Source organism: Cheilinus undulatus, linkage group 1 (genome assembly GCF_018320785.1).
Source record: "Cheilinus undulatus linkage group 1, ASM1832078v1, whole genome shotgun sequence".
Lineage (NCBI taxonomy): Eukaryota > Metazoa > Chordata > Actinopteri > Labriformes > Labridae > Cheilinus > Cheilinus undulatus.
Window position 1 is genome coordinate 51,778,816 of NC_054865.1, and position 27,586 is coordinate 51,806,401.

Genomic DNA, 27,586 nt, shown 5'->3' on the forward strand with positions numbered 1-27,586 from the left:
TAGTACAAAGCATTCCTTCACACATGTTGAGGATAAAACTCAAAGAGAGGCTAAATCTGCCCTTATTTATGATGCTGTTATGAGCTCAGATCTGAGTCAGGTCAGACTCAGGACAGAGACACTTTACAGCATCAGTTGTTGTTGACTCACATGTCTGACAGGTCTCTCTTCATGTAGGAACATGGAACTGGAGGAGGGGAGCTCCACTGATGCACTGGTAACCAGCTCCAAGATTTTAAACTTCAGCTGGAAGGGAAATGAAAACATGCCGCTAGTTTTCACAAACACATCGCACAGCTGGGAGACAATAAGCTGTGTTTGCTGCAGTTGAAGCAGAACAACAGGAAGACAAACAACTTGCATGCATATGTGTTGTAATAGAGGCAGAGATTTCCACTTTTATGTCTGCACGTGATGAGGGTTTAATACTCACTGCATGTAAGGTATCTATTCTTAGAGCTCCGGCGATTCTGACTGCGATTTCTCTGTATGAGGCCACAGTGACAGAGCACTGGACTGGCAGAGTCAGGGTGTTGGATCGATTCTGTGTGAATAGAAACAAAACAAAATAACTATTTAAGCCTTCAGGAAATAGTTAACACTCAGATGGAATAAATCTTATTCAGTAAAACATATTTGGTTGGGTTTTCCTTTACCAAGCGGGAGAAGCGTGTAAGATCCTCAGATGACGCTCTGCTCTGCGCCACATGCTGAGGTGGTAAACAATGTGAGCCGTCTCTCTATAAAGATAAATTTTAGTATAAAAACATCATAAATCTGCAAAGAAAATATGATTAAGCCGAGAAGCTGAATACAACTCTCACATCACCAAGTCTAATTCCAAGCATTGCATGGAGCTGTGTAAAGCACACTGACACTGGGCTGTGGAGCAGCGGAAACGTGTTCTGTGGAGTGAAGAATCACCCTTCTCTGTTTGGCAGTAGATTACAGAGTCTGTGTTTGGTGGATAATGGGAAGTGTAACCTGTCTGACTGCATTGTTCCAACTGTCTGGTGGAGGAGGGATAAGGGTATGGGGCTTTTTTTCAGGGTTTAGGCTAGGCCACTTATCTCCAGTGAAGGCCAGTCTTAATGCTTCAGCATACCAAGACATTTTGGACAATGCTTTGCTTCCAACTTTGTGGAAACAGTTTAGGGAAAGCCCATTTCTATTCCAACATAACTGTGCCCCAGTGCACAAAGCATGGATGAGTTGGGTGTGGATGACTTGACCGGCTTGATCTCAACCCCATCGAGCACCTTTGAGATGAACTGCCAGGCCTTCTCGTCCAACATCAGTGCCTGACCTAATAAATGCTCTACAGGCACAAACTCACTCAGAAACACTCCAAAATCTTGTGGAAAAACTTAGAAAATGACTGGCGGCTGTTATTGCTGCAAAAGGGGGCCAACTCTATGTTAAAGTACATGTATTTGAATGCAATGTCAATACAGTCCCTGCTGACATAATAGTCAGGCGACTGAATACTTTTGTCCATTTGGTGTAAGTGGATGACCAAATTCTTTAAAAAGTCATACATTCAGTTTATCAATGATGGGCCTTGATTGTGCAACAGACCGGACCTATTTCCAGTGGTGGAAAGCAGCTAATTATATTTATCTTATCTTTTTTGTAAACATAAAGTTAGGCTGATCTCAAATGTTTGTGACATCATCAATAACATTTTCCACCTAAGAATCCTATGGAGAAAATCAAAAGTGTTTGATGGGCTGTATTATATTTCTGTTTTTCTTAAATCAGTGGAATGGTGAGTCATTCTGATTGGCAAAAAAGCCCATGGTTGGTCGGCCCTTCTGGTATTTGCCCAAATTCTATAATAATGATAATAGCTTGAATTTGCACAGCCTCTTTCATGGGGCCCAAGGATGCTTTACAAAAAGACAGAAGACAAGACACAATACAAAGACAAATAATCAAACAAAGACAAAAACTGCTTCCAGATGGCTAGTCTAGTCAGTCACTGCACTTTATCACTTCACTGATCTCACTTTAACACTCCACACCCACCTGGTCGATGTAAAAGTCAGATATCTGCAGGAGTTGGTTCCCATTTTTAGTCATTTCTGGAATCTCGATGTTCAGCTGCAGATCCTTCACTGGAAAGTACCCAAGGTTCTGAATCTAAAGCACAACAAGATGTAAATTATTTTCAAGTGTTTTCCTGTTCTGATTCAGAGTTTTGCCATGATGCTCTGGGCTCTCACCTGGAACGTGAAGTTGAAAGGAGGGCCGATGACTCCGGGCTCCTCCAGGGACAGCTCCGATTTGATATCATAGCGGGTCGGATTTGAATCCCTTTGAAGGAAGAGCGAAACACAAGAAAAATGTGAGCAATTATCTTCCATTTATGTGGATTTTAAAGCACATGTTGAGAAGTGGGATACGTGATGTCAAAGTTTGCATCCAGCAACAGTATCTGCATCTTGTTTCCTTATTGGAAAACACAAAGTGGAACATGACAACACTAGGAGGCTATTATTCAACATTTCCCAGACGTCACTGATTCACTTTGCCTTATTTCCTCCATTTTCAGAGATAAAATCATCAAAAGATCTTTAACAACATGCACTGTTTGTTAGGAATCGAGAAAATGACAAACCTTGTGAAAAGCAGGTCTGCTTCATACTTCAGTGAGTAATAAATGCTGTTGAAGTTATCTGATGTAGTCTCTTCTTCACCATCACTGTTGGGATAACAAGAGCACGTGCATGAGTTCAGATTATTCAGCCATGATGACATTTTTAATCACTTTGAGGCTCAATTTCTCATTTTTATCTTGTTTTTAGACTCAGTTTGGACACAATGTGGTTGCAAATAACGTTTTCCTTAATGCATGCAAAGAGGAAATGAGTTAAGATGCAAATAGATTTTGACATAGTGTTCATACCTTTCAGCCTCCAGGATAATCCTGACATGCTCCAGGACAACTGTCCGACTGAACTCCAACTCCAGACGAAATGTTACCTATACCAAGAAGGAAAAAAAGCAACATTTTTATCTGGTTTTTTTTTTTTTGGAATCTTTGTGTTTCTTTCAACAGTTTAGCATCATAACAGCATACAAAAACACTAAAAGCAGAGGCCAGAGGTTTCTCCTGACCTGTTACGCTGCTGTAAAGGCCCTGCGTTATGGACTACAGAATAAACCTGCAATAACCTGCAAAAAGTCCTCAGCTTTTACCCAAGGCAAGCAAGTTAACAGTTGGTACCATTTAAAGAGAGCCAGTAAATTTCTCCTTAGTTAATGACAATCCCATAAATACAAATCATCATGGCTACTCACACAACAAAGATTCAAGACAAAATAAGAGCATAGATGCTGGAAAGAGGTAAAAAGTCAAAAACAGACAAAAATAACAAGATGCATAATGGAAAACAGTGGAGGAAGTCTGAAAAAAAAAAAACAGAGTAAGAGCAGGAGAGGAGAAGAGGAGGACGGGGGTTGATTGGCAGCAGAGCAAAGCTGAGAACTGCATTGTTTATAGTCCTCAGCGCTGTAATGAAATACTGACTCTGCCAGAGAGGAATGCATAACAAAGAATACTGCAGGCCCCCTCCATATATGTAAATTGACTCAATTTTACAAGACCACTGATAAAGTTGATATACAGTATAATCTTGTTTATCATGATCTGACTTAGTTTTAATGACCACTAAACTTATTTTACTGTGACTCTATTCTTTGTAAGGCCTGATTTCAAATGTCTGTGCTTGAACTGGGAGGAGTGAGAGACTGGAGCATGACTGATTAAAATTATTTTCTGTCTCAGTGAAGCAATTTATGTGACATTTCTGTGACATGAAAAGTGCTTTACAAGTAAATCAACAGCTACCAAACAATACCCAAAGGTTTTAACAGCAGAGGGAAAGTAAACATAATCTTGGAAGAATGCTTGTATAAAAAAAAAAAAAAGAAGAAGTAAAAGCAGTGAGAACCAGTGTGACACCTTACATGAAAATAAAAGTAGGTTATAGTGGGATGTAAAAGTTTGTACTTCTTTAGAGTCTAAATGCCTCTTTTCAAAGTCTTAGCTTTCCATAAAGTCCAGAAATGTTCTCATAAAAAATAAAGTTCAGTTTTTTAAACATACAAACACTATAAATCCAAGACTGCACATAACACACATGCAAGAAGTCTGCTTTTCAAAATAAGCCGGTAATTCTATGTGATGATCATCAAACTGAAAAACATGCAAACACACACACACACTAAAAACTCAAATGAATGCTTCGGCACACACACGCCTGCATGCATGTGAGTGGAATTGTGGCTGAAGAATGTGCATGTGCCAGCATATTCGAAAATGTGAGCTCCTCCATTTGGTGTAACGTATTTTAGCCTGCACCTCTCAGCTACATTCACTGATTATTGTCAAGCATTTTTAGCAGCAACTACTTGACCTAATTTAACTGCACAGTAATGACAAAAAAAGGATCATTTGTCAGTGCTTAGTAATGCATTACATGTTTTAGGACTCGTGAAGTGGCAGCAGCAGTAAAGTTTGCAGAACACTCTGGTTGTACACAGGTCAAAAGAAACCAAAAAAGTCCAAACTAGTACGTTCCCTGTCTACTTCACACAGCTTGCCTTGAGGTTTGTACTCTCTCTCAGTTAAACAGCGGTCTGGGCAGTCTTGGCAGCAGCATCGGTGTACAATCAGCCTTGTTTGACTCAGTTTGCCACTTTTTTAAAGGGCCCACAACCAGAGCAGATCAGACTTGTGGCTCTGGATTCTGTTCAGGCTGAATGAGTGGGTATGAATCATTCAGGAAGTTTTAAAAAGGGTGACCCAAGTGCTCTTGGTTCAGATGTCGGGGAGCATTACAGAGAAATTGAGTGATATTTTGGATTCCCTGGGAGGTCATGATGGTTTGAAATGATGTTGAAGTTAGGATGCTTCATGACCTTTTTGAATCACCTTTATTAGTTTAGACCCTCAGTGTTTGTCAGCAGACTTTTCATCAGAAAAGATTAAAACAGACTGTTGTTCAGACATTAGTGGAGAGGATGGCTTATGAATACTCTGACTGCTATTTATTGCTTTTACTTAGGTGACATCAATGTCATCCCTTTCAAAGTTTATTCAAACATCACCTTCCTAAAATTAAACTACATTCTTTGCTGTAGAATTCACAAGAGTCCCATAAATAACGCTGACATTAAAAGCCTGTGAATAGGCTCACAAACAGCAGTATTAAATGCGAGAATCAGTAACAGATGAGATAAAAACACTCCCACTATCTTTCACTCAGTCTCACCTGATGCACAAAGCTAATGCAGGACAAAATGTCCTCAATGGCTGCAAGAGAATTTGTTTACCCTTGTTGCTAAAAGGTATTTCAACACTGATGTGATAACATCTAAAAAGGGATGGTTACTTCAATTTTTAGTCAACAGAAAAAGGATTGCTTAAAGTTTTTAACGAGATTAATGGATGCTTTTCACTCCAACCTTAAAGAAAAGGAGCTGCAAACGTGCAAAGTCACTTTCAGCTCTGTGTTGCGGATTTACCAGCCCTCACACATACATTTATGGCTTCTTTCCCAGAAATTCTTCAGACTTCATGCTGCAGGTTTCAGTTTCACTCACATTTTTTACGCCAGTGACAGTGTGTCCTCTTTCATGAAGAATATTAAACAAAGGAAAATCTACTGTGCAGAGTTTCATTTTGTACATTCAGTCAAATAAAATATGAACTAAATTCATGCAGCAAAATTATCTTTAATTAGAAAGATTGAGCCTTATTTACCAATATATTCTTAAGATTTTACTTTCAAACCTATGTCGAATTCATGACGTTCTTAAACTGCTAAACTGTTACATCCTGTGGTTTCACATGAATGAATGCCATGTGTTCATGCCATGGGAGCTTGTGCCTGTTTTTCAAAATTATTATGGAAAAATGCCTCTTTTATGCCCATAAAAGGACATAAGACTGCAGGGCTGTGTGAAGTAAAGCAGGCAGGAGTGAGAAGAGAATTAGCAAGATGTCAGCAATGCAATACTGGACCACAAGAATGACAAACACATAGGACTAGATAAAGTGGAAGTAGTGCCTTGAAATGAATCTGAGAAAGAACAATCTATTCTTCTATTTAGTCCCAGTGACAAATAATGTTGGAAAATAAGGTGTGCCACATGTACTTGGGTAGCCCGGGTTCAAGTCTGACTACTTTCCAGCATGTCTCACCCCCACTCTCTTGTCTCTGTTTCTGACTCTGTCCTTGCTCCTCGTCTATGAATTAAGACAAACAATGCCCAAAACTACATTTAAACGTGTTGCTTTGACTTTAGCAAACATTAAACAGTGAAAAAATGTAGGTCATCTTACTTTCTGTGACAGTTGTTTAATACAAGCATTTGTGAAGTTATGAAGTAATATCAGTGTTGACACTGTAAACTTGGATCTGAGATTACAGAAAAAGGGGAAGTCAGAAACCAGAACTAAACTGGGCTCCTCTGGTCTGCTTGTGGGTCTTGCATAAACCATTGTGGTCTGTCATGGTCATCTAAAGCCTGCAGCATGTGTTCTGGGTCTCTGCGGTCAAAAATGACCCATGTCAATGTTTTAAGTCCCAGAGTAGCAGTACAATGCAGGCTATGAGACTTCTAGGGAGAGGACATGTATCCAGATGTTTATTTCTGTGCAACAATCTGAGTCGGTTCTGATCCTATTTAGGGTTCTGTATGAAAACTCTCTCAAACATCTGTTTTAAAAATAGTCAGATACATTCAAGAATGATTATTCTTTTTGAAAATTTTGGAAAATGAGGCACAAAAACTGCTAATCTGCTGACTCTGCAGATTAAAGATTTTTTTCGACCCATCCCTACAAGTATTATCTATATCCCTATATACTGGGGTCACAGGTGTCAATGAACAAAACGTGCTACATCCTGGACATTTCACCAGTCGATCACAGGGCTGACATAAAAACAGACAAACATTCCCATTCTTACTCATGGAGCTCAGTCAAATTTCAAGCAGGAAGACTGTTTCTGCTCATTCTATAGTCAGCACTAGGTTGTAACTCTCCCTTTTCCATTCTTTCTCTCTTCCCACTCTGACGATCAGCTGATTATGGGCGTTCACTCTCCTAAGTACTCAGCTAATCAGATTCTGCCACAACCTCGTTTGACCAATCATCATGCACTTGTCAGATTTTAAACCTGTCATTCTCTCCTACACAGTCAGACAGTCATTCTGTGAAGACGACGCAACCCTCCTCCACCCCAGCGACCTCTGTTCAGTTAATCAGCTTCTAGTCCAGATCCTCATAGATGTACCGCTCATCTCATCCTGCACAGCTCAGTCTCTTCCTCTAAGCCACCTCATTGGTTCACAGGCAGCTTCTCAGAAGTCTACTCCTATACTGATCCTGCATCCCTCAGTGTTTAGACTCTATAGGGGGGTATCCTATTCCTGCCGTTTGCTTCACTACCCCTTCAAATATATGAAATCATCATGGTGGATTCTAATTGCCAAGGTCTTAGGACAATTCTTTTCTTTCAATATGTAAAATAAATTTTTGTCTAACTCCTGATTGAAATGCTTACGAGCAATTTAAACTCAGCAGTGAACCCAGTGAGTCTCATATTAACCTAAAGAGCAAATGTTCTATCTTTAGACTGTGGAGGAAAGCCAGGGAACTCAAAAAGAATCCATGCAGGGATGGAGAGAAAATGCAAACTCCTCACAAACAGGCCCAGACTGGGATTGAGTCAGGAACCTTCTAGGCGACACTTCTAACCACTGCACCACCTTGCAGCCCTCTACTGTTTTCCCAAAACAAACAAAAAATAGTATAAACTCCCACTTTAGTCACATTATTTTGTCAGCAGATTATATAAATAACTCCATCTTTAAAATAAAGCAGTTTTTCTACTGAAACTCTCTCCATTAACTCACCTGAGTTTTGGCCCTCATGAATGGCGCGCTGATATTGCAGAGCTTCTCATTCCTCATTTTGTCCTCCACATAGCAATCTATTTTGATTTCAGAAGTGTCCTGGATCAAATAAAATTAAAATAAATATATTATTCACATACTGTATTTATCTCACATGATGGAAATAACTAAAACACTTAAACACAATTTGATAAAAATGATCTTCTTCACAAACTCTATGAATGATAATGAATGAAACGATACTATACCTTTACTATGAGGCTAGAGAAGCGCAGATTGGGCGTGTAGGAGATATTTAGACGAGTATTGTAGGCGTTCTCTCCTTTGTTCTCTAATCGGACGTCCACTACCATCCTCCTCCTGTGCGCCTCCACAACCCTCAGAGATCCTTCGCTCCCAACTTCACTTACATGGCGGCAAAAAGCACTACGCGACTGAATGGGCTGTGAGCAGAAAAGACTGGGTAGGAGAAAAAGACGGGGAAACCTTTAAGTAGCGATAGAAGGAATCACTAGAGGCCTTGTGATTATTGTACAAAAATGTATCAATCAATTTTTGTTTGTACTTAGCCAGATCATAACAGAAGTCAGCTCAAAACACTTGAACAAAACAGCAAGTCAGGTAAGGTGATACTCTTATGGAGACTGAACATAAATCCACCTCGAGCAAGCAATTATCAACATTCAGGAACAATATCGAGGGAAAACTACTATTGACAGCAGAAACTTTTCACAGAACCAGACTCATGGTGGTGTGGATGTCACTGTCATGTGTACTAGTTGATCACCTTTCCAACTGCAAGTAAGTCTGACAGAGTTTTCCAAACTTGCCTTTATGCACGCACTACTCAAACTAAAGCTTAAAGGTGGAACTGTGTTATTTTTGTCTAAATGATGTGGATTTGTTGGCATTCTAAATCTATATTTGTATTTGAAATTGCTTAAAAACAGCTCATACAACTGAGTGATAAGCAATTCTGAGATATCACATCTTAAGATCTTCCGAAGTTGGGCTAACCCCCAGATATTTACCTCTCCTACCTCTGCCCCTGATGTCTATATATTGGTATTGATTTTGGTATCGGTATCGACTAAAACAATCTGTAAATATCAGATATCGGCAGAAATCCAATATGGAGCATGATGTCTTCATCATGCGTAATCAGACACCTGCATGTACTCCACCTTACTGGTCATTCTTTGTGTCTTAATGGGAGCAAAAGGAAATGACTGGCTCCAGCATTTTTGGAAAGTCTTCCTATGCACATAAACCTTTCAAATTCCACTGATTTTTTTTCCAACTTCTGATGCAGTTTGGAACTTTTCAGTATTTTTGTTGAATTGTATAATTATTGCCAATTTTCATTTCATAAAGCACTTTGTCAAGGCGCTACAACAAATTGGCTTTACTTTATTTTTCCAATTAAGTTGCTACAAATCTCATGGGCTGTAACCAAAGAGCTCCACAAACCTCACCAGAAAAAAAAAGTACAATCTGCACCACCCAGTCACCTAAAAAGGCAACTGATTTTATAAATAGACAATCTAAATTTTGATTCATTATATTAAAAAACCACAACATAATTCCTACTATATATGTCTATGCAGTGATAGTTATTTTAGATTCTGTGTATTCTTGTGCATGTGCTGCAGCGTGTGCTGTGATGAATAGTGCATGAGTGTACCTACTTTGGTGTCATCAGGTCGGTCATACTCTGCAAAGCCAGTTCCGGTATGCAGCGATCATCTTCGTCACAGCCGTTCCAGAAGGGCAGCTGGCCAAAGAAAACAGCTTTATAAGTCACAGAAGCCACACATCTTCTCTCACTATGATATAATCGGACTGTAATTTCTTGAAGTGCGTTTTGATAATCTTGAATTGATCAGATTGTGTCTCACCTCAGTCCTCAGAACAGTAGGCCAGCTGTCATCCAGGACTGGCTCTTTATCTGGATCTTGGAGCCCCACTTGTACAGTAAACACTATGGGCCTTGCATAGTCTGTGGTCTCCTGTTATAAACCATTATATTTAAAGATTAGCCTGTGGATTTTCTCTATCATGGCGCTTAATCTTTGGCACTTGACCTTTTGTTGCTTTCAAAAAGGTTTAAAGAATTTAAGGTATGCAGAAATCCCCCAAACATCTTATTATAATCTCAGTTTATATGCTGCATGTGTTTCCTTTGACCAATGTGGGAGACCAATACTAATTATGCCATTTAAGGCCGAAGTAGCAGACTTAATTATGTTTTGCTGAAATTCAACATTTTTTTATTGTTTTTTATTAAATGAAAGAATTAAATTGAATTCATAATGAAGTAGGACAGCATCCAAAATGGCATAACCTCCAAATAATGCTTAACATTTTCTTAGAATTCAACATGCAATTTACTGTGCATGAACGCTAACCCAGCATAGGAGCTGTCATCTTTAAATAATATATTAATTTCAGTGCAGAGGTTCTACAAGTTTTACCTTGAAGTGTAGTATTACTCATGCATGATTTATTCAAGAACAACCACAATTAATTCAAGTTATTACTACATCGGAAACGCATATCTCATTCTCAAATGTGTCATTTGGAACAGTGATGAGCCTCACCATGACATGGAAATAGATGTGCTCGCAGATTTCCTCTCCAGGAAGAAGCGTCAGGTTTTGAGGCTGCAGCTTGTTCGGGTTGTCCAGTACGGCCCGAGGATTGAAACGCCTCTCCGCAATAGAGACGTTGTACTTGATCCCTAGTGGAAGAAGGAAAAGAGGAAAAATAAAGCACTTCTCAGAGGTATAATTAAAGATTCCTCTCTGTTGATGCTGCTTTGATCAAAGGTGCAAAGTGACTGACAAATGGAGTCAAAGTGGCTCTGGTAAATGACATCACAGTGGCACTGCTACACAGTAATAGCCGGACTGAATACATGACGAATGTGTGACCGACTTATACAAGAGTCCAAACTCTCTTGGCTCATTTCTGGGTTTCTTCCAAACCACATTGTTTAAGAGATTTTCCATTTATGGCCTCATGTTTTCATGGCATGAGGAAAAATCTCCAAAAGCTGGACTGTGTATGCATTGTGATTTGGGTCAACCCGAGAATTAGAAAGTGGGTAAAGTCTTTTGAGCACTAGGCACAAAGACCTTGGCAGGTAATGGATAAAGAAGTGGAAGCTTTTCTCCACATTTCACCATCACAATCATCTGAATCAGCTATGACAGAAATGTTAAACTTCTTTTGAATTGAACACAAAATGTTTTTTTAGCTGCCTCTCTTCCTTGGACTTTTACAGCTCAAAGAGCCATTTCCAGCATCAACAGTAATATTTGTCATCAGCTTATTACCCCAAACCTTTACTTTTGAGTTTTAAAAATGACTTGTTAGGCTGTTTTTGTCAACACCACTCTCAAATACTGTAAATAGAGATTTGCATAAACAAGATTAGCTTGACTGGTATGGACAAAAGTTTCATTTTTATGCACCAGACCACAGCGATCTCACAAACACCAGCACATCTGCCATGCATTACAGAGCAGACACGACAATGGGAGGAAAATCAAATAAATGTGCTCCAACTGTATGAAACCATGGCAGACAAGATAGCTCCCTCTGCTCTTCCTTCGCTCTGTTTTGGCACATCTGATGGATTTGATAAAGATGTCAGAGGGTCAAGAGGTTAATGCAGAACACGCTCCAGTGCACCTCTGCTTCCTTCGCCCTGATACTCAGTGAAACTTAACCCCGTCACCGGGGCTGTTAAAACAAATTGTGAACACAGAGACCCTGCAGTTATATGCAGGTGGGCTGCTATCAGTGGCACACGATCGTCTGCAGGAGCTGGCTTAGTGTGCGCTTTCAGCGCCATCAAACAAGAAGAAAATACTCTCATTCTGAGGCAAAAAAGCAGATAAACTTGTGCATGCTTTCTAAATACCAAACAACAAAAGGAACATTTGATAACAGCTTTGTGGCTGAAATATGCCAGCAGTGGAGGCAGTAGTATTCGCTTTGGCAGGGAATCAGCAGTGAGATCAGAATCTCATAATGCTTGTAAAGACACATTCTGCCTTGGCGCCGTTCTCAGTGGAGGAAGCTATGACAGTTTTTACGGGAAGCCACACACTGAAGTCTATTGGAGCCATGAAATGAAGGATATACATTTAGAAAACTGAATGCTTTTGATTTGAAATCAGCCAGATTTGACTCTGTCATGTATCATGACTCCAAGAACCACTGACCTATATCAAACTGCAGACCAAAAATATAAATTTTTTCAAACAGCTGGCAGGATATCCTTTTTGTTGAATATTAAAGCATAAAAACTCCATATTAAAGTTTGTTTTCAAATGTCATCTGTGATCTGTGATTTGACAGAATTTGCACCAACTCAAAGGATCTGCTTCACCATAGGATGAGATTCGGTTTTATAAAGGAAACCAAAGATCTGGCGGAGACGGGGGGAAACTCTCGGAAACTTTACTGACATGCTTCCACAGCAGTGGATTATTTTTCTGGCTTACCAATTTCCTGTGTGGGAGGGATGGCTGTCCTGGCAGTGATGTTGAAACACACAATGGCTGACATGCAGGTCACGTCTTTGCCACCTCGCTGACAGTCCTTCACAAAGATGTTGACTTTACTGGGCTCAAATCTGACACTGGTGTATATTCGGACAACGCTCTGGGACCTGTGAGGGCAGACAAATGTTGAAGCCAACCAAATAACTTGAAGACTCAAAGATAGTCCAGGAAATATGATTCTTCCTCAGAGCCCGTATAAAACTATAATTGGAAATATATTAAAGTACTTTTACAGAAATAACTGGAAGAACTGTCTTCTGTGTTTCTGACAAGAGTATCAATTTCTGAGTGAAATACAAACCAGAGGAGAACAGCAGCACCAAGAGAGCCCACTGCCAGGTCCACTAAACCGTCATTGTTCATGTCCATTGTGCCATGGATGCTGCGGCCAAAGTACTGCAGGCCAGGAGCCAGATCTGCTGCAGCTATTCTCTGAGACACGGACAGACAGAGGAGGAATCTGAGTACTCACAGATCCCACAGGCAGTGGATACAATTTACAGTGGTAAATATAAAGAAGTTTTTCAAGCAAAACCTGCTATTAAAATTCACAAGCAAGTTCAGGGGATAGATGGTTTGCTTATCTAAAGCCAGGGTGTTAAAGAGAATCTGAAGAGTTACAACTGTGAGCATGAGTCTCATTAGTATAAAAGTTTCCTTCATGAATCTAAAAATATACCTCTTAAAAATTACTGTCTGCATTTCCCTCCATAGTACAGTAAACTAATCTAGCACCTTGCCCCTAAAATTTTCCAAAGTCCTTATTCATCCCTGCAAGCCATTTTCACATGTACAACCCTGTAATTTTAGGCTAACCTACCCAGGAAATTTCCTATCTCGCTTGTTCACACTTTTTTCCTCACAGCAGGAAGTTTTCAAGAGTTTTGGTCAAGTGTGAATAGGCTCACAGTGGGAAGCTTTACTTGTGGAACAGAAGAGAGACAGACTCTGGAGACAGGACAGGGCTAAAACAAAATGTGGTCATACTCTTGGCAAGATGTCCGAGATGACAAGTGAAACATAATCTGACACTGTAAGGCCTATTTTTGCCTTTTTGACCACTAGCAGACATGTGACTACAATGAAAATTGCTAATAAAATGTCAATTATGAACCTATATAAATTTCCATTGGGACTATCAAAGTACTTACATACCTACCCATGCATCTGACTAACTATTCTTCCATCCATCCATCCATCCATCCATCTGTCCATCCATCCATCCATCCATATGTCCATCCATCCATCTGTCCTTACATCCATCCGTCTGCCACATGCCGACACAACTTCAAGTTTGAAACAAACCAAAAATGACTGGATTTCAAATGGATTCAAATCTATTCTAAAATGTCAGATCAGAGACTCTTAATTGGATATCTGGAAACCAGGCGACTAATGTGAAGTGGACACCACAGAGGAAGCCTCAACTTCCAAAAAAAAAAAAAAACCCAATCGCAGCATGCCTGAAGTTTGCCAAGGAGCACCTTGACACTCCACATTGTTACTGGGAAATTGTTTTGTGTATGAAACCAACGTTGAATTGTTAAGTAGGAATACTAAGCACTATGTATGGCGTAAAAAGGGTACCAATACCAGCATGAGAACATCATCCCCACAGTGAGGTGAGGTGGAGGGAGCATCAGGATTTGAGGCTGCTTTGCTGCCTCAGGGCGCTTGCCGTCATGGAGGGGAAAATGAATTCCTAAGTTTATCTAAATATCCTACAGGACAATGTCAGAATGGCTGTCAGCCAGCTGAAGCTCAGAAGAAGACTGGATGATGCAGCAGGACAATGACTCAAAACATGGAAGTAAATCTACTACAGCAAAAAAAGAAAATCCACCTTTTGGAGTAGTCCAGTCAGACCCAAGACCTGAATCCAACAGAGATGCTGAGGAATGACCTCAAGAGAGCCATTCACACCAGACAGCCTCAGAATATGGGCACGCTGAAGCAGCTCTGTAAGGAAGAGTGGTCCAAAATTTCTCCTGAATGTCGTACAGGTCTGATCAGCAGATACCGTAAACGCTTGGTTGAGGTTATTCCAGCCAAAGGAGGTGCAGGAAGCTTACCACTGGCTTATTAGTTCTCTTCAGTGACTTGTTCTGTTAATATGGGGACCAAAGGTTTGCTGAAATGTATTTTTTAGCAGCAGGTTGAAATCATTCACTGTTGATAACTTCTCATTCTAGCGACTTATTTTCTTCCTGATGAGTAACTGCCTCTGGACATCTCTGCAAACATTTACATGGTCCTTATCATCCCTCATTTATCACTCAGTGTGTATTAACCCCCTGCATTACGCGGAGCTGTCTCTTATTGGCTACTGACTCCTCCATGGTTTTGTCTTCCCTCTTGCCTCCTGTCCACTTTTGTTTGCCCTCACTACTAAACTGAACTGCTCAAGCAAACAACGATAGCTTCTTGGAGAAAGCTTCAAGTGTCTGCCAGTAGCTTTTTTTCAACTGTACTTAAATGAACATACATCAGTGGCCATCTGGAAGCTGGTAACTCAAACAAGAAACAGATGGTCCACTAGTAATGAGCAGTAATAGGTGTATGTGATTATAATTGGTAGGAAAGAACATACAAATCCCTCTGCATTTACACATCTCTCACCTGTTTATATTTGCGCAGTATTCTGTTTTGCTGGCTGAAAAAAACATAAATGGCTCCTTTGTGGTCGTCCTCCAGCGGCGCTCCCACCACCAAGTCATTGAAGCCGTCACCATTCAGATCAGGGACAGGAGCAAGCGAGGAGCCAAAGCGGGCGTTCTGACCTCCATTGTGGATTTCCAATGACCCCTCCAGGATGAAACGGTTCTGAGAGAGATGAAGAGAAACATAACGATACTTAAGCTTACGTCACATGACTAAAAGTCCATATGTTATCTTTTTTAAGAATATCCTAAAGGATGCTCATAAAGGTAAGTGATGCAAGCTATGTACAGTATGTTATACCAGCAGCCAGGTCTTTCTGCTAGCTCAATACATTTTCTTCTCTTTAGTTTCCTGTTCATAAATATCAGACAGCAAGCATACCCTAAGGGATAGTTTAATTTCATTTTGACACCAGAATTTGTGACTGTATACTTAAAGACAGATGTTAGGCAATAGATATTAGCTCTGATGGGGTGTCCCAGAGCAAGCATCCAGCTGCTCATCCCCGAAAAATGAACTCCAGCAAACAGAGTCAGAGAGGAAATATTTAACAAAAACACAAAATAAAAAAAAAACATTTTGATATATTACCAAAGCGTCATTCCCTACCCACACTTCAGTAGGACTTAGTTTGAGTCAATGACCTTCAAGCAGCTTTAAGAAAGCTAAATGCTGGAATTCAAGAACCTGGATCCAACGTTTAGGTTTTAAATGTAACTTCAATCTTAAATACCAAAGATGCAAAGAAGTACAGACACGGATCTTCAGGGAAACGCTAACTACTTACGATTTCAACTATTTGAAACCTTTTAAATTCTGTCATGTCCTCTGCGTGTGCTTGTTGTTAATTTTGGATACCACACACCAGAAATATAGGTCTCTGATGAAGCACTACTAACATACTACAAAAAATGTGAAGCACTTTTCTAAAAAACAGAATTGAAATAAGTTATAGATGCCTAAAATGAGTTAAAATGGCAAAAAAAAAAAAAAAAAAAAGGTGGAAAAGACAGTGAAAAAGGATTTGAAAAGTAGCAGAAATGGGTAAATAGTGGCAAAAATTGGATAAAAGCTGAAAAAAGAAACAAAAAGAGGCAGAAATTTAAAGTGGGAAGAATGGATGGAAAATGTGGTGGAAATCAATTTCAATGTGGGAAAAAATGGTTTAGACTGGCAAAATTTGGTTAACTGAGGCAGAAAAACAGGCAGAAAGTGAAAGAAAGTGTGTAAACTGGCAAAAATGAGCATTACAAACTACAAAATGTGATTGGAATGTGCAAAAATGGTTGTAAAGAGTGATGAAGGGGGTTAATAGTGGAAAAAATGACCAGAGAAAGGGTTTAAAATGGTTTAAAATTGACAAAAATGTAACATTGGCAAAAATTGGTGGGAAAAAGGGATGCAAACAGATTAACATGTGACAAAACTGGTGTAATGTGGGTAAAACAAGACAAACATGGATGAAAATTGTACAAAAATTGATGAAAAGTGGCAACTATAGATGCACAATTGGTTGGGAAAAGCGGTTAAATAGTGGCACAAATAAATACTTTTAACAAAAGAACCCAATAATAGTTTGACCCACTTTTCAGCTCGAACATAAAGTAACCATTAACCAGGACGCTAGCACCAATGCTACTGATAAAACACACATGCATTGATATCATCGATTAATCATAACTGTGGATGACCTATTCCCATAAGATGAGTAAAATATTCAATTTGAAATCATTTTAAAAACATATATTTTTTTAAGGCTTCTAGTGACCCCCTCTCAGTTCCACGCAACCCCTCAGGGGGTCCCGACCCCCATGTTGGAAACCACTGGTATAAGGCACTTAGTAATAATAATTCATTTAACCACAAGAGATTTCAGTCTGCACTGCCCCTTTAAAGAATATGGCCCTACCGGTTTGGTACTATTTTGTAATATGGCTTTTGTTCTTTCAAACCACTTTGTTTTATGGATGAACTATTTAGGCCTTCAGGCTTTGAAAGCTTGACTTTTCTAAAAAAACTGACTAAATTATGTGGCATCTGCATATCTGTGTGACTTAGCTCCATGCTGGCTCTCCAGCCAGTCTCTTTAGACCGGCATCTCCTGCAGCTTATGATTAACAAGTACCTAACACAGTTTCATTTCAGAAATACAGACCTATTCCTTTAATGTCAATGCAGCTATATTATTCATAGAATTACATTTAAAAAGGGGTACAATTACAAAGAACTTGATCAGCGAGCACAGAGATTCTTGAAATAGAAAGTGCCATACATAAGCACACAAAGAGCTTTTATAATATTATCTCATATATATAAGCTGTGCAGAGCAACAGCTGTACAGGAAACAAAAGAGCACATAACTTCTAGTCAGTTGAAGACATTCTCTTTTATATACACTCATATACTTTTTAATTGGAAGATCCTTTCCAGCAGTTCAGCTTCCCAGTAAAATGTCTGGTCTGTTCTACAAATGATCCATCATCCATTTATGATGATGTCTCACAGCAAGAGCGAGGCAGAGACTGCTGCCCTCCATCCTCCTAGGTTTGTTATTTCAATGACCTCAAACCATCCTGAGTCATCTACTCGTGTTTAATTTGTTTTTCAGGCAAAAAGTAACAAACAGGCCTTCTCCTTATCGTTCCTCTTATCAAAGTAAAAGATAAGGTTAGGATCAGCTTCCGTGTTTCCACATAATCCCTTAATTCTGCCCTTTTGAACTCAAAAATCTGGAACATCTGGTACCAAAAAGTGAGGAATTTTCACCTCTGCGTTGTAAAAGAACCGGAGAACGCAGTATAGCTTCAGTGTATTTATTTGAAGTTCTATTCTTAGCCAATGTAAAGTTACTTGGAAAAAATCCACAGCTTTGAAAGCAACTACCCGCCTGGAAAATTTTTCAGAGAAGGCAACTGGACAGAATGGAGCCAAATCCTTTAGTCCATCAGTATTCATGCGTATCATTGCTCCACTCGGCATCCAGGCTCATAATATAAGTCAGGGTGGACAGACGAAACATGAGATCACATTTTTTAAGTGGAATAATTGAGAAGGGAGTTGATTTAGGAAGGTAGCTTTAACTCCTCGGCTACCTGATGTGTGCATGTGTGACAAAGTGAGAGATTGATAGAGAAATGGGGAAAAATACATCCAGTTGTTTAAATTTGAAACATATGGTTTGTGAGGAGGCCATGAAGGGTCACAACCGGTCTGCAGGAGCTCAGGAGAAAGTTTCAATTGGAACTTCGTTCTGTGAAAGGAATTTTATTTTTCAATAGCTGAGAGACTTCAGCAAACTTTATTGAGCTTGCAGGGACTGTTACCAAAGTTTTGTTGCTAAGGCAGCTCCTTATCAGTGTGTCATTGGTTATTTATATTATCAGGAATTTTTAGTGATATTATCTGATTTCATCACAGCAAATCGACTCAGAGATCCCTGATAAGGCCAGGCAGCTCTCTGGTGTTAAAATGTTTGAGAAACAGGATGAAAATATGAGATAGACAGCTGTGAACAGAGTTTACAGCCATGCTAATGGCTCTGTGAAGATGGGCTCATCTTTTTTTCTTTGGAAAAGTTGTTTAACCTTGCAGTTTACTTGCGGTACTTAACCTACAATAACAGGTTTTCTTCAGGCAAACAGTAGCATAAAAATATGTGAGCAGAAAATTTATAGAGCTAATAGAAATTTATAGAATCAGCACACTTTTTGCTCATCAGATGGTTGCTAATAAGACATCAAACAATCACATTAGATTGCTGATCAACGTGAGGCTGGTTCTATTTGAGATTTCTGCCTGTTAAAAGAAAGATTTTCCTCTCCACTGTTAGTAACTGAAGTTTTCAGTGCTGTACTCATGGTGGATTCATGTTGGATCTCTGTAAAGAGTACAGTCTAGACCTGCTCAGTTATAAAGTCTCTTGGTTAATCTAGTTAGGCGTCATTTATGGATCAAACTACAACAAAATCTCAGTTTATTAGCTAATTAGCTGCTAACCAAGGCAGGATAGGCACTGGTCTGTGGCCCTGTTTACAGTTTACATTAAAAAAGCATTTGGGCATTCAGATACCAGGTCACTGCACATTAGCATGTGTCCATACAATGTATTTACAATCTCCAGTAGTGACCTGATATCAGAACTCACTTGCCTGCCTCTTGGGCTAAAATAGTTCATTTTTTTCACCTGTAAACTTACTTTTGCCACATTAACACATTTTGTTTGTCATTTTAAATTTGTCGCAGTTTCAAATATTGGTCTCATGACCTACTAATAATCTGTATTCAATCCTTTAAAACCAATACTGGTCGACCCCTTGTATGAATACTCAAAACAGACGTAAATCCTTGTTTATGTACAGTCTTAAAGGGGTATAAAATCTCGTTTTGTATTTGCACAGGTATTTTGAGAACCTGATATCGTTAATCTTTTCAGAATTTTCCAATATTATTTCCAGTTTTCAAAATTTTAAAGTCTAATGTGAAGATGTTGAATGTTTTCTTTTTATGGCTGTAGCATGGGGAAGGAGCTCAAGAAAAGTTCTAACTTTTAGGCAAATTGGTCCCTGTCTTGATCTTAAATACTGCTCCTGCTGGATGGTAACTATGACTGAGCTTCGGGGTATTAGGATCCATTTTTATTTTGGTCCCCTTCAGTTAAACATTTGCTTCTGTGGCTAGAAAACCAGGCCTTTGGAGCTGTGAGAGTAAACACAAAAAGTGATGGGAAAGACAACCAAAACAATGAGATAGAATCCATTTAGAGTCGAGTCCAGACGAGACGAGTCAAGAAAAGTAGGGTTGGGTAAAGTCAAGTAGAGTAAAGTAGAGTCAAGTAAAGACGAGTTGATTAAAGTAGAGTAAAGTAGAGTAGAGTAGAGTCAAGTCGAGTCGAGTCGGGTTGAGCCAAGTTAAATAGAGTATAGTAGAGTGGAGTAAAAATAGAGCGAAGTAGAGTCAAGTTGAGTCGAGTGAAGTAGAGTAGAGTGGAGTAGAGACGAGTCGAGTAGAGTAGAGCAGAGTCAAGTTGAGTAGAGTTGAGTAAAGTAGCGTAGAGTTGAGTCAAGTAGAACAGAGTGGAGTAGAGTCGAGCTGAGCAGAGTCGAGTTGAGTAGAGTCGAGTAAAGTTGAGTAGAGTAGTGTCGAGTTGAGTCAAGTTGAGTAAAGTAGAGTCGAGTCAAGTCGTGTAAAGTAGAGTAAAGTAGACTTGAGTCGAGTCAAGTAGAGTCAAGTAAAGTAGAGTAAAGTAGACTTGAGTTGAGTCAAGTAGAGTCCAGTAAAGTAGAGTAGAGTGGAGTAGAGTGGAGTCAAGTAGAGTTGAGTCGAGTAAAGCAGCATAAAGTGGAGTAGAGTTGAGATGAGTAGAGTCCAGTCAAGTAGAGCCGAGCCAAGCTGAGCCGAACGGAGTCGAGCTGAGTGCAGTGAAGCAGAGTCAAGTCAAGTTGAGTAGAGTAGAGTAAAGAAGAGCAGGGTTAATTTGAATTAATAATCTCTAATGATTAGAACAAAAAAATGTAAGTTTCATGACAACTTATCAAAGGAATGTTGTGATACTTCCTTACCAAAAAATATCCAAATATCATAGTTATTGTTTTTTTTATTGTTATCATTATTGCTTATTTTGGTTTGATTGTGCTTAAATATTGTTTGTACATTTTATTTCTTACTTTTGTTAAATATCGCCTTTTTCTGTCTCTTTCTTGTTGAGTTGAGTTGTTGTTATAACCAAATTTCTCCAGTGGGGATCAATAAAAGTTGATCTTATCTTATAACAGGCAAAATGTACCTTTTTGTGAAATCCTAGCCACAAGCAGACAAAAAGAAGATCTAGATTTTTGAAGCAGGGTCATTTTAAATCAGCAAGCACTGCTGCTGATGCTCAGTGCCAATGAAAATGGCACTGAGGCTTATAAAACGGAGTCTATAGTATCACATTATGAATGAATAATATTCCCTGTGGCCACAGTGACACATTTTTGAACAAGAGAATCAAACTTTAAACAATTTTCCAGAACACTGTGCAGCACCTTGTGCAACACCTGAATCAACCACACCGCTTTAATGTATTTCCCTGAACATATGGCCATGCTGTCTCGATGACAGACACTTTAAAAGGGGGTTTCTTTCTGTTTGTGTTTTGTTTTTGACTGTTACACTTGGCCTGCCACCTGTGATGTGGTTTGAGCAACACCAGATATTTAAATACCTCGTCTGCTGAATGGATTCAAAACAGCTGAAGACATTTATTATTCCAATGAGCAAGACAGACCTGGAACACCAGGAAATTTCCTTCTATTAAAGAAACTTCTCGCCTCCAAATGGTTTGCTGGAAATGGGTTTTGAAGGGGCAGAATACTTTCCTGTTGAGTTCATTTTTCACATCTGACGGAGTCGGCACACTGGCATGGCAGAGTCCTGCTATTGATCCCCACTTTTAATCTGGACAAGGTCAGATGTCGAATTTCTTTCTGCAGGATGCCAGTGTGTTAACTGTGGAGCAGGAATGCTGCAGTGTCTGGTTTGGTTTGGTGTGTGTTACCAGACACTTCTGGTGAGGTGTGTTAGAAATTACTGGGTATTACTGGAGTTTGAACAGGTGCTGACCTGATTCTGTGCAGCTGGCTGCTCTATGTAGAACTGATTAATCTCTGTATGTGTCCAGCTTCTCTTTATTTCTTTAAGTTTTTTTCTGATATTTACTCACCATCTCTGTCACTCTGTAGATGTAGACTTTCCCCTTCTCCAAGCCACCGCTGAAAAACATGGGTGCTGCCACCAAAAGGTTGTCAGTAATCCCGTCTCCATCGATATCAACAGGTGCAATCTCACTGCCATAATAAGAGCCGATCTGGAGAGGACACGCATGCAAAGTCATTGGAAAACTTTTTTAACTCATCAGCTTTAATCCTCTGAAAAATAATCACAGCTGAAGCTGGAATCTTTGGCTTTTCTCCACCGTTTGTTGAGCCAGATGTTGCTTCAGTTCACTGATTTACTGATTATCCAAAGGGGCTTTGAACATGAATATTGTAAGCAAATGAAGGCATGTGTTGCGTCAAAGTCAGTGGTGGGAGTCCTTGTGCCTTTATGAATGCTCAGACTGTGAGAGCTTCACAGAGAGAGCGTCTGGATCGGTCAGTGGATGAATGGAACATCATCTATTGGTTTTCAGATTAGAAACATCTGCCAATAAAAAAACGCTTTTCTCAAGAATTGTTAGATCAAGAAAGTTTTCTGCAAAAAACATCTGCTGTTCTGGATGAAATGCTGCTGACAAGGTACAATGTAAACTGCTGCAGGATCACTTCAGGCCTGCAGCCTGTGAAGAGCTGCCAGTTATGAGTGTAGCAGTCATTAACGTACAGAGACACTTCCTCTTGAAGTGATGGATATTTTTAAACCTAATTTGACTCAAATAGTGGGATTTAAGTTGAACAGATTTTTTGATGTACACTATAAGTACCAAAGTGAAAAAGTTATAAAAACACTATACAATTTATGGCACAGATGAACCATGCAGCAAGCTTTTCTTTATGTCAGCTTGCACAGTCTTTGCAGTATGTTATACGTATGTCATCTGGACCGTAGTGCTGCAACACAGCTGGTTTTCTTTAAAGTCTATGTTAAAAAACAGGATGCAATAAAAATACATCACAGAAATTTCTTCCACTGACAAATATAGCATATTGTGGTATTTTTCCAACTTTTTTTCTCCAATTTTACATATTTATGAATAAAAATGAGAATAATATTAATACAAAAACCAGTACCAGTAAGCTGACTATTCAAAGAATATTGGATTGCTTATGTTTGAAACTTGCTGTATAAATAAATCTGCCTTGCCTTGCAGTATGTTCATGAAAAAAGTGAGCTGCTTGTCATCATCAGCATTACAACCAGTATCTGATCACATTTTAAAGACATATCCAATTGCATAGTCGCATATTTCAAAGCATACAACACCTGCTGAGTGATATACTTGTAAGAATGGATGTTGTACCTGCTGTCCTTTCAGGGAGTGTAGGATGGCGAGGTTGCCCGAGTTCGTCAGAGTGAAGATGATGACTTTGCCGGTGTGGTTAAACCGTGGGGCTCCGGCCACGAGTAGACGGCCATTTCTGGCAGACACCACAGATGTCACGGTGTAACCTGGATATGTAAAACACAATCGCACTCACATTAATCCTTCTTAGACTTACAGACAACAATCATGTGAAGAAGGAAGATAAAGATGTTGTTCTTTCCAACCTTTTAAGATAAAAAGGCATCATGTTTCAGTCAGAACCACTTCGGTCTTATTTTTGGGTTTTAATGCTTTTATTCAGACAGGACAGGGGACAGAGCTGAAACCTGGGGGAGAGAACGGGGAATGATTTGCAGGAAAGGAGCCACAGCCCGGATTTAAACTTCTGCTACCCACTTCAAGGCAACAGCTTCTGTAAGTGGGGCACACTGCTCTAACCACAAGGCTATTGGTTTCTAACCTGGGGTCTGGGTACCCATAGGAGGAGTGCCTAAGATCTCAGAGGGGTGTGAGCCTCTGTCTGATCTGGGATTGTCATAACTACATTTGCTTATAGTCAAATATATATTATGATAATGCACTTGATGGGTAGCTAATACAGCGATCTCTTGGTATGAAAACTTGTTTGAAGACCTAATATGGTGATATTTTATCAATAAAAACAAGTAAAATTTGTGTAAATTTTGACTTCAATGTCTTAAAGGTCACATACTTTATCCCTTTAAGATAGGTTTATATTGGTCTCAGAGGTCCCCAAAACATGCCTGGGAAGTTTGTTGCTGGAAAACACTCCAATATTGGATTTTTGCATGTCTAAAACCCCTCTGTATCAGCCCTGCTCAAAATGAGCTGTTTCAAGATGTTAATGAGCTGTCTGACTCCACCCCTGACCCACCCCTCTCAGGACACGGATTTGGCTTAATGGATGTGGCTCTCCTGATCCTCCTCTCAGCTGGCAACTGAGAGGAGGATCAGGTGTGGAGGGCGTAACCTTTTTCCAAGCGGGAAGGGCCAACCCAACCAGGGGGCGGGGCTAACTACTCCCCACATGACATCATAAGGGGAACATCTTCAGGGAGGAAATCGGGGTTCTGGTACTTGAGGGGATTGTGGACAGGCCAGGGGCACATATGTTTGCTAGAAAAGCCTGAAAAAGGGATTTTTGCAAAATATGAGACCTGCAAATTTTTCAGTGTGAGTCCGTGGAGGAGATCAGTTTAGCTTAAGCTGGGCAAACACTGTACTCTATGAAAACCGTGGCTGAAAGTCAGCTCATACTGTGTGACGTGAGTCGTTTATGACACACAACCATCAGGCACAGTTTTTGTGCCCACATTATACGGTCCAATGGTTTGCCTGCCTTCTGGCTTATTTCCTTTATTACAGCCGGAGCAGTTGGAGTGGGGAATTATAAAGTCATTCCAGCTGTTGTCATGATGATTTAAGAAGCTGTCTGACAGTAAACAAAGGAAAAAAAATACCCCAAAGTTGAGGAATGTGCTTTTGGTTTGCTCTCACTGCCGAAGTTGTCTGAAGTCGTACGACCAAAATATCGCACATGTCAGAAATCCATCCCACTGGTAAGGACCAGCGTGTCGGGATGTAGATGGGTCATGGTTGGCTGTTGTACCCCCCTGTACACAGCACAACAAACGTTGCATGATCTGACCGAAAGTTTGTGGACTTCAAAGTGAGTCATGTGACTCAAAATTTGCAGCTGAGTTGCATGAAGTTTGCACAGTGTACGCCCGGCTTTAGATATGAAAATTGCTGCATAAATGAAGACTGGAGGCTCCAAGGAAACAACATTAGGAACCACTACTCTAGCTTACCATTGCCCCACTCTGGTCATAAACTTAACCATTTATTATATCTGTGTCCTATACTGCTCAGCCTGTTCGGGGTCACATCATTGGGTTAGAGGCGAGGTACACTCTGGACTGACCGCCAGTCAATCGCAGGGCCGACAGCTAACTCTCACATCTACGGCCACTTTAAGGTACCAGTTAACCTAACGAGCTTGTCTTTGGCCAGAGAAAACCCACACATGCACAGGGAGGACTGAGCATGTGCAAGCGAACCAGGAAACTTCTTGCTTAACCCCTCTTCTGCAGCACAGCCCCACTTAAGCATTTATGCTAAATGGAAATACAGTTGGCACTGATAGCACTGCTATAAAGATGCTCACTGAGTTGGCTTAGTAGAATGCCACAGCTTTCCATGGGGCGCAGTGCTTAAACCCCTCCAGTGGGTGGGCTGAGTCTTCTAGCTAGAAAGGAGGAGGCTGGGAAGGTGGAGGCAAAGCTTTGCCAGCAGCAGGGGAGTATGAGCAGCACTGGTGTAATAATGATTATTGAAAGGAGGTTGTGCTTAAATTAAAAAGTCTTGTTCTGGGCATGGTTTGTGACTGGTCTGTGTGTGATTAGAAACAATGATTCAATCAGCAGGTGACTGCTGTGTCCTGCGTGAGCTAATGCAAGGCCTCATTAGGGTTAATACATTTAATATTCCAAGCTTTCTTTACTAAATGTGGGTCTGTAAATTCAATAATTGGTGACATTGTGGTTAAAACTGTTGCAACTTTTTAGCACTTTGCTCCACTGTTTAAAGACGCATTCACACTGTGCAATCTGTACCATGCCAAAGCATGCTCGACCCCCAAAGTCCAGTTTGTTTGACCAGTGTGGGCGCTCTGTGTCATGCTCATGTACAGTACACTTCCTTGCTCCTGGCATGGAAGGAATAGTCAGGCATTAGGATGGTACTCTTACTCGTGCACACGAAGCACAGGTTGAAGATGCAAACATACAGTAAGGTCAGTAACAACCAATCCTTTCTAGAATCATTTTAAACAATGGCAAAGTGTTACAGAGCCATATCTGACCCAAACGACTCAAAACAAGCAACAAAGAGAGAAAGTCATGATGTATGCGTATATCTTGTTTTTAATGTGCTTATTGAATACAATTGGCTAGGATTGGATTCTCCATTGTGCAGACTCAGTGAAAGTATACGTGGCATGATAAGGCCTCACTGGGCTTGGAGCAATGACAGGCCAAAGGGGGACTGAGGAAGCATGGTACAGGTAACTTTCCCTAGAGAAAGTGGCTTGACCTTTAGGTTGAATTTCACGGCAGTGATCTGCATGACTCAATGAAAAATTGTCAAGCTCTGCAACTTTAGGAGCTAAAACCTCTTCAGTTACCCAGCACTGGATTTTCTGGTTTCTCAGGTTTCTCAAATTTCTCCTTTTACATCTTCAGTTTCATCTCCTCCCATTAAAAGTTCCACTTGCTCACCTTATACTTTTCCACCTTCATCTCCCTTCTTCATACCCTGTTTTTCCCAGCTTTAACTTTCTCCTCGCCTGTCCTAAATTATTCCTCCACCTCATATTACTATTGAGTCTAGAACGGCTTCCATTGGCAGTCTGTTGGATAAGCCTGGAGACAAACCACTGATGGCAAAAGCAGAGGTCTGTGGTGGTGCAGTGAGAATGGGTTGGATGAGATGGGAAGCTGTGGAGCAGTGGGTACACTCTGTAGCGATGAGCTGTTGGAGTAGTTGGTGTTAAACTGTGGGGCTTATACCGGGACAAGAGGAAGTGAACAGAAATGCAATTTTCCTCTTGCATCACCAGAGTTACCTGTGCTTTACTCACCTAGGTAGGCACCGTGGTTTTTGAGCTCTTCTGGAAACTCCTGTGCGTAAGAAGACTTGGGAGGGACCACCTTCCCCTGTCGTGTTTCCTTCAGCACCGCTCCGTTCCAATCATACGCGCCGACAGCACCCACCAGAATCCCGTCCTGTATGGGAGGCACAATATTCTTTAAACAGCACAGTAATAGACAAAAGCCTGTTTGTTTTGATCGTGCTGCATTGAACACAAAGATATAACCACCATTCTGGAGCCAGCCTGTGTGCTTGGCTTCTCTTAAATAGGACAAAATATTTAGAATTTTGTTGATGGATTCATGAACTGAACACATTTTTAGAGACTTATTTTTGGGCTTTTAGTGCCTTTAATTATAAAGGAGGGGAGTGGATAGAATCAGAAACAGGGATGGGATAGTTATGGAGAAACATGCAAGATTCGGCCACAGGCCGATTTGAACCCAGGCTGTCGCGTACAAGAAGCGCGCCTTAAACCATTAGGACATCTGCACCCCATGAACTGAAAGAATTTTGACAGAACAATGAAAACATATCTTTAAAATGACAATCGAAAGCCTCCATCTGCTGCTCTCAATTCAGTCCAGATCATCTCAGTAGTAATAAATTAACTCCTCACTAATACCAGCACTGATCCGTTTTGTCACATGGGCTTCTAAGTGGAGTGTTTTTGGATAAGGATTCCTAACAGTGTGGTTTAAGAAAATAATCATAATTCTTGCAACCGAGG

The 27,586-nt window shown here is 40.2% G+C and overlaps 1 protein-coding gene across 1 annotated transcript in view; it reads right to left on the minus strand.

Annotated features, from left to right (window-relative positions):
- The window catches only part of itga11a (integrin, alpha 11a), a 92,029-nt gene that overhangs the window by 10,937 nt on the left and 53,506 nt on the right, over positions 1-27,586 (minus strand). The window contains exons 11-28 of the mRNA XM_041788880.1: positions 26,846-26,990; positions 23,161-23,309; positions 21,865-22,008; positions 15,123-15,326; positions 12,805-12,935; positions 12,444-12,610; positions 10,530-10,669; positions 9,828-9,938; positions 9,618-9,703; positions 8,178-8,388; positions 7,930-8,028; positions 2,909-2,985; positions 2,621-2,704; positions 2,226-2,316; positions 2,029-2,142; positions 657-740; positions 434-544; positions 151-246 (exon numbers count right to left, since the gene is read on the minus strand). Of these exons, the coding sequence (XP_041644814.1) occupies positions 151-246; positions 434-544; positions 657-740; positions 2,029-2,142; positions 2,226-2,316; positions 2,621-2,704; positions 2,909-2,985; positions 7,930-8,028; positions 8,178-8,388; positions 9,618-9,703; positions 9,828-9,938; positions 10,530-10,669; positions 12,444-12,610; positions 12,805-12,935; positions 15,123-15,326; positions 21,865-22,008; positions 23,161-23,309; positions 26,846-26,990 (2,244 nt within the window). The remainder of the gene's footprint in view (positions 1-150; positions 247-433; positions 545-656; positions 741-2,028; positions 2,143-2,225; positions 2,317-2,620; positions 2,705-2,908; positions 2,986-7,929; positions 8,029-8,177; positions 8,389-9,617; positions 9,704-9,827; positions 9,939-10,529; positions 10,670-12,443; positions 12,611-12,804; positions 12,936-15,122; positions 15,327-21,864; positions 22,009-23,160; positions 23,310-26,845; positions 26,991-27,586) is intronic.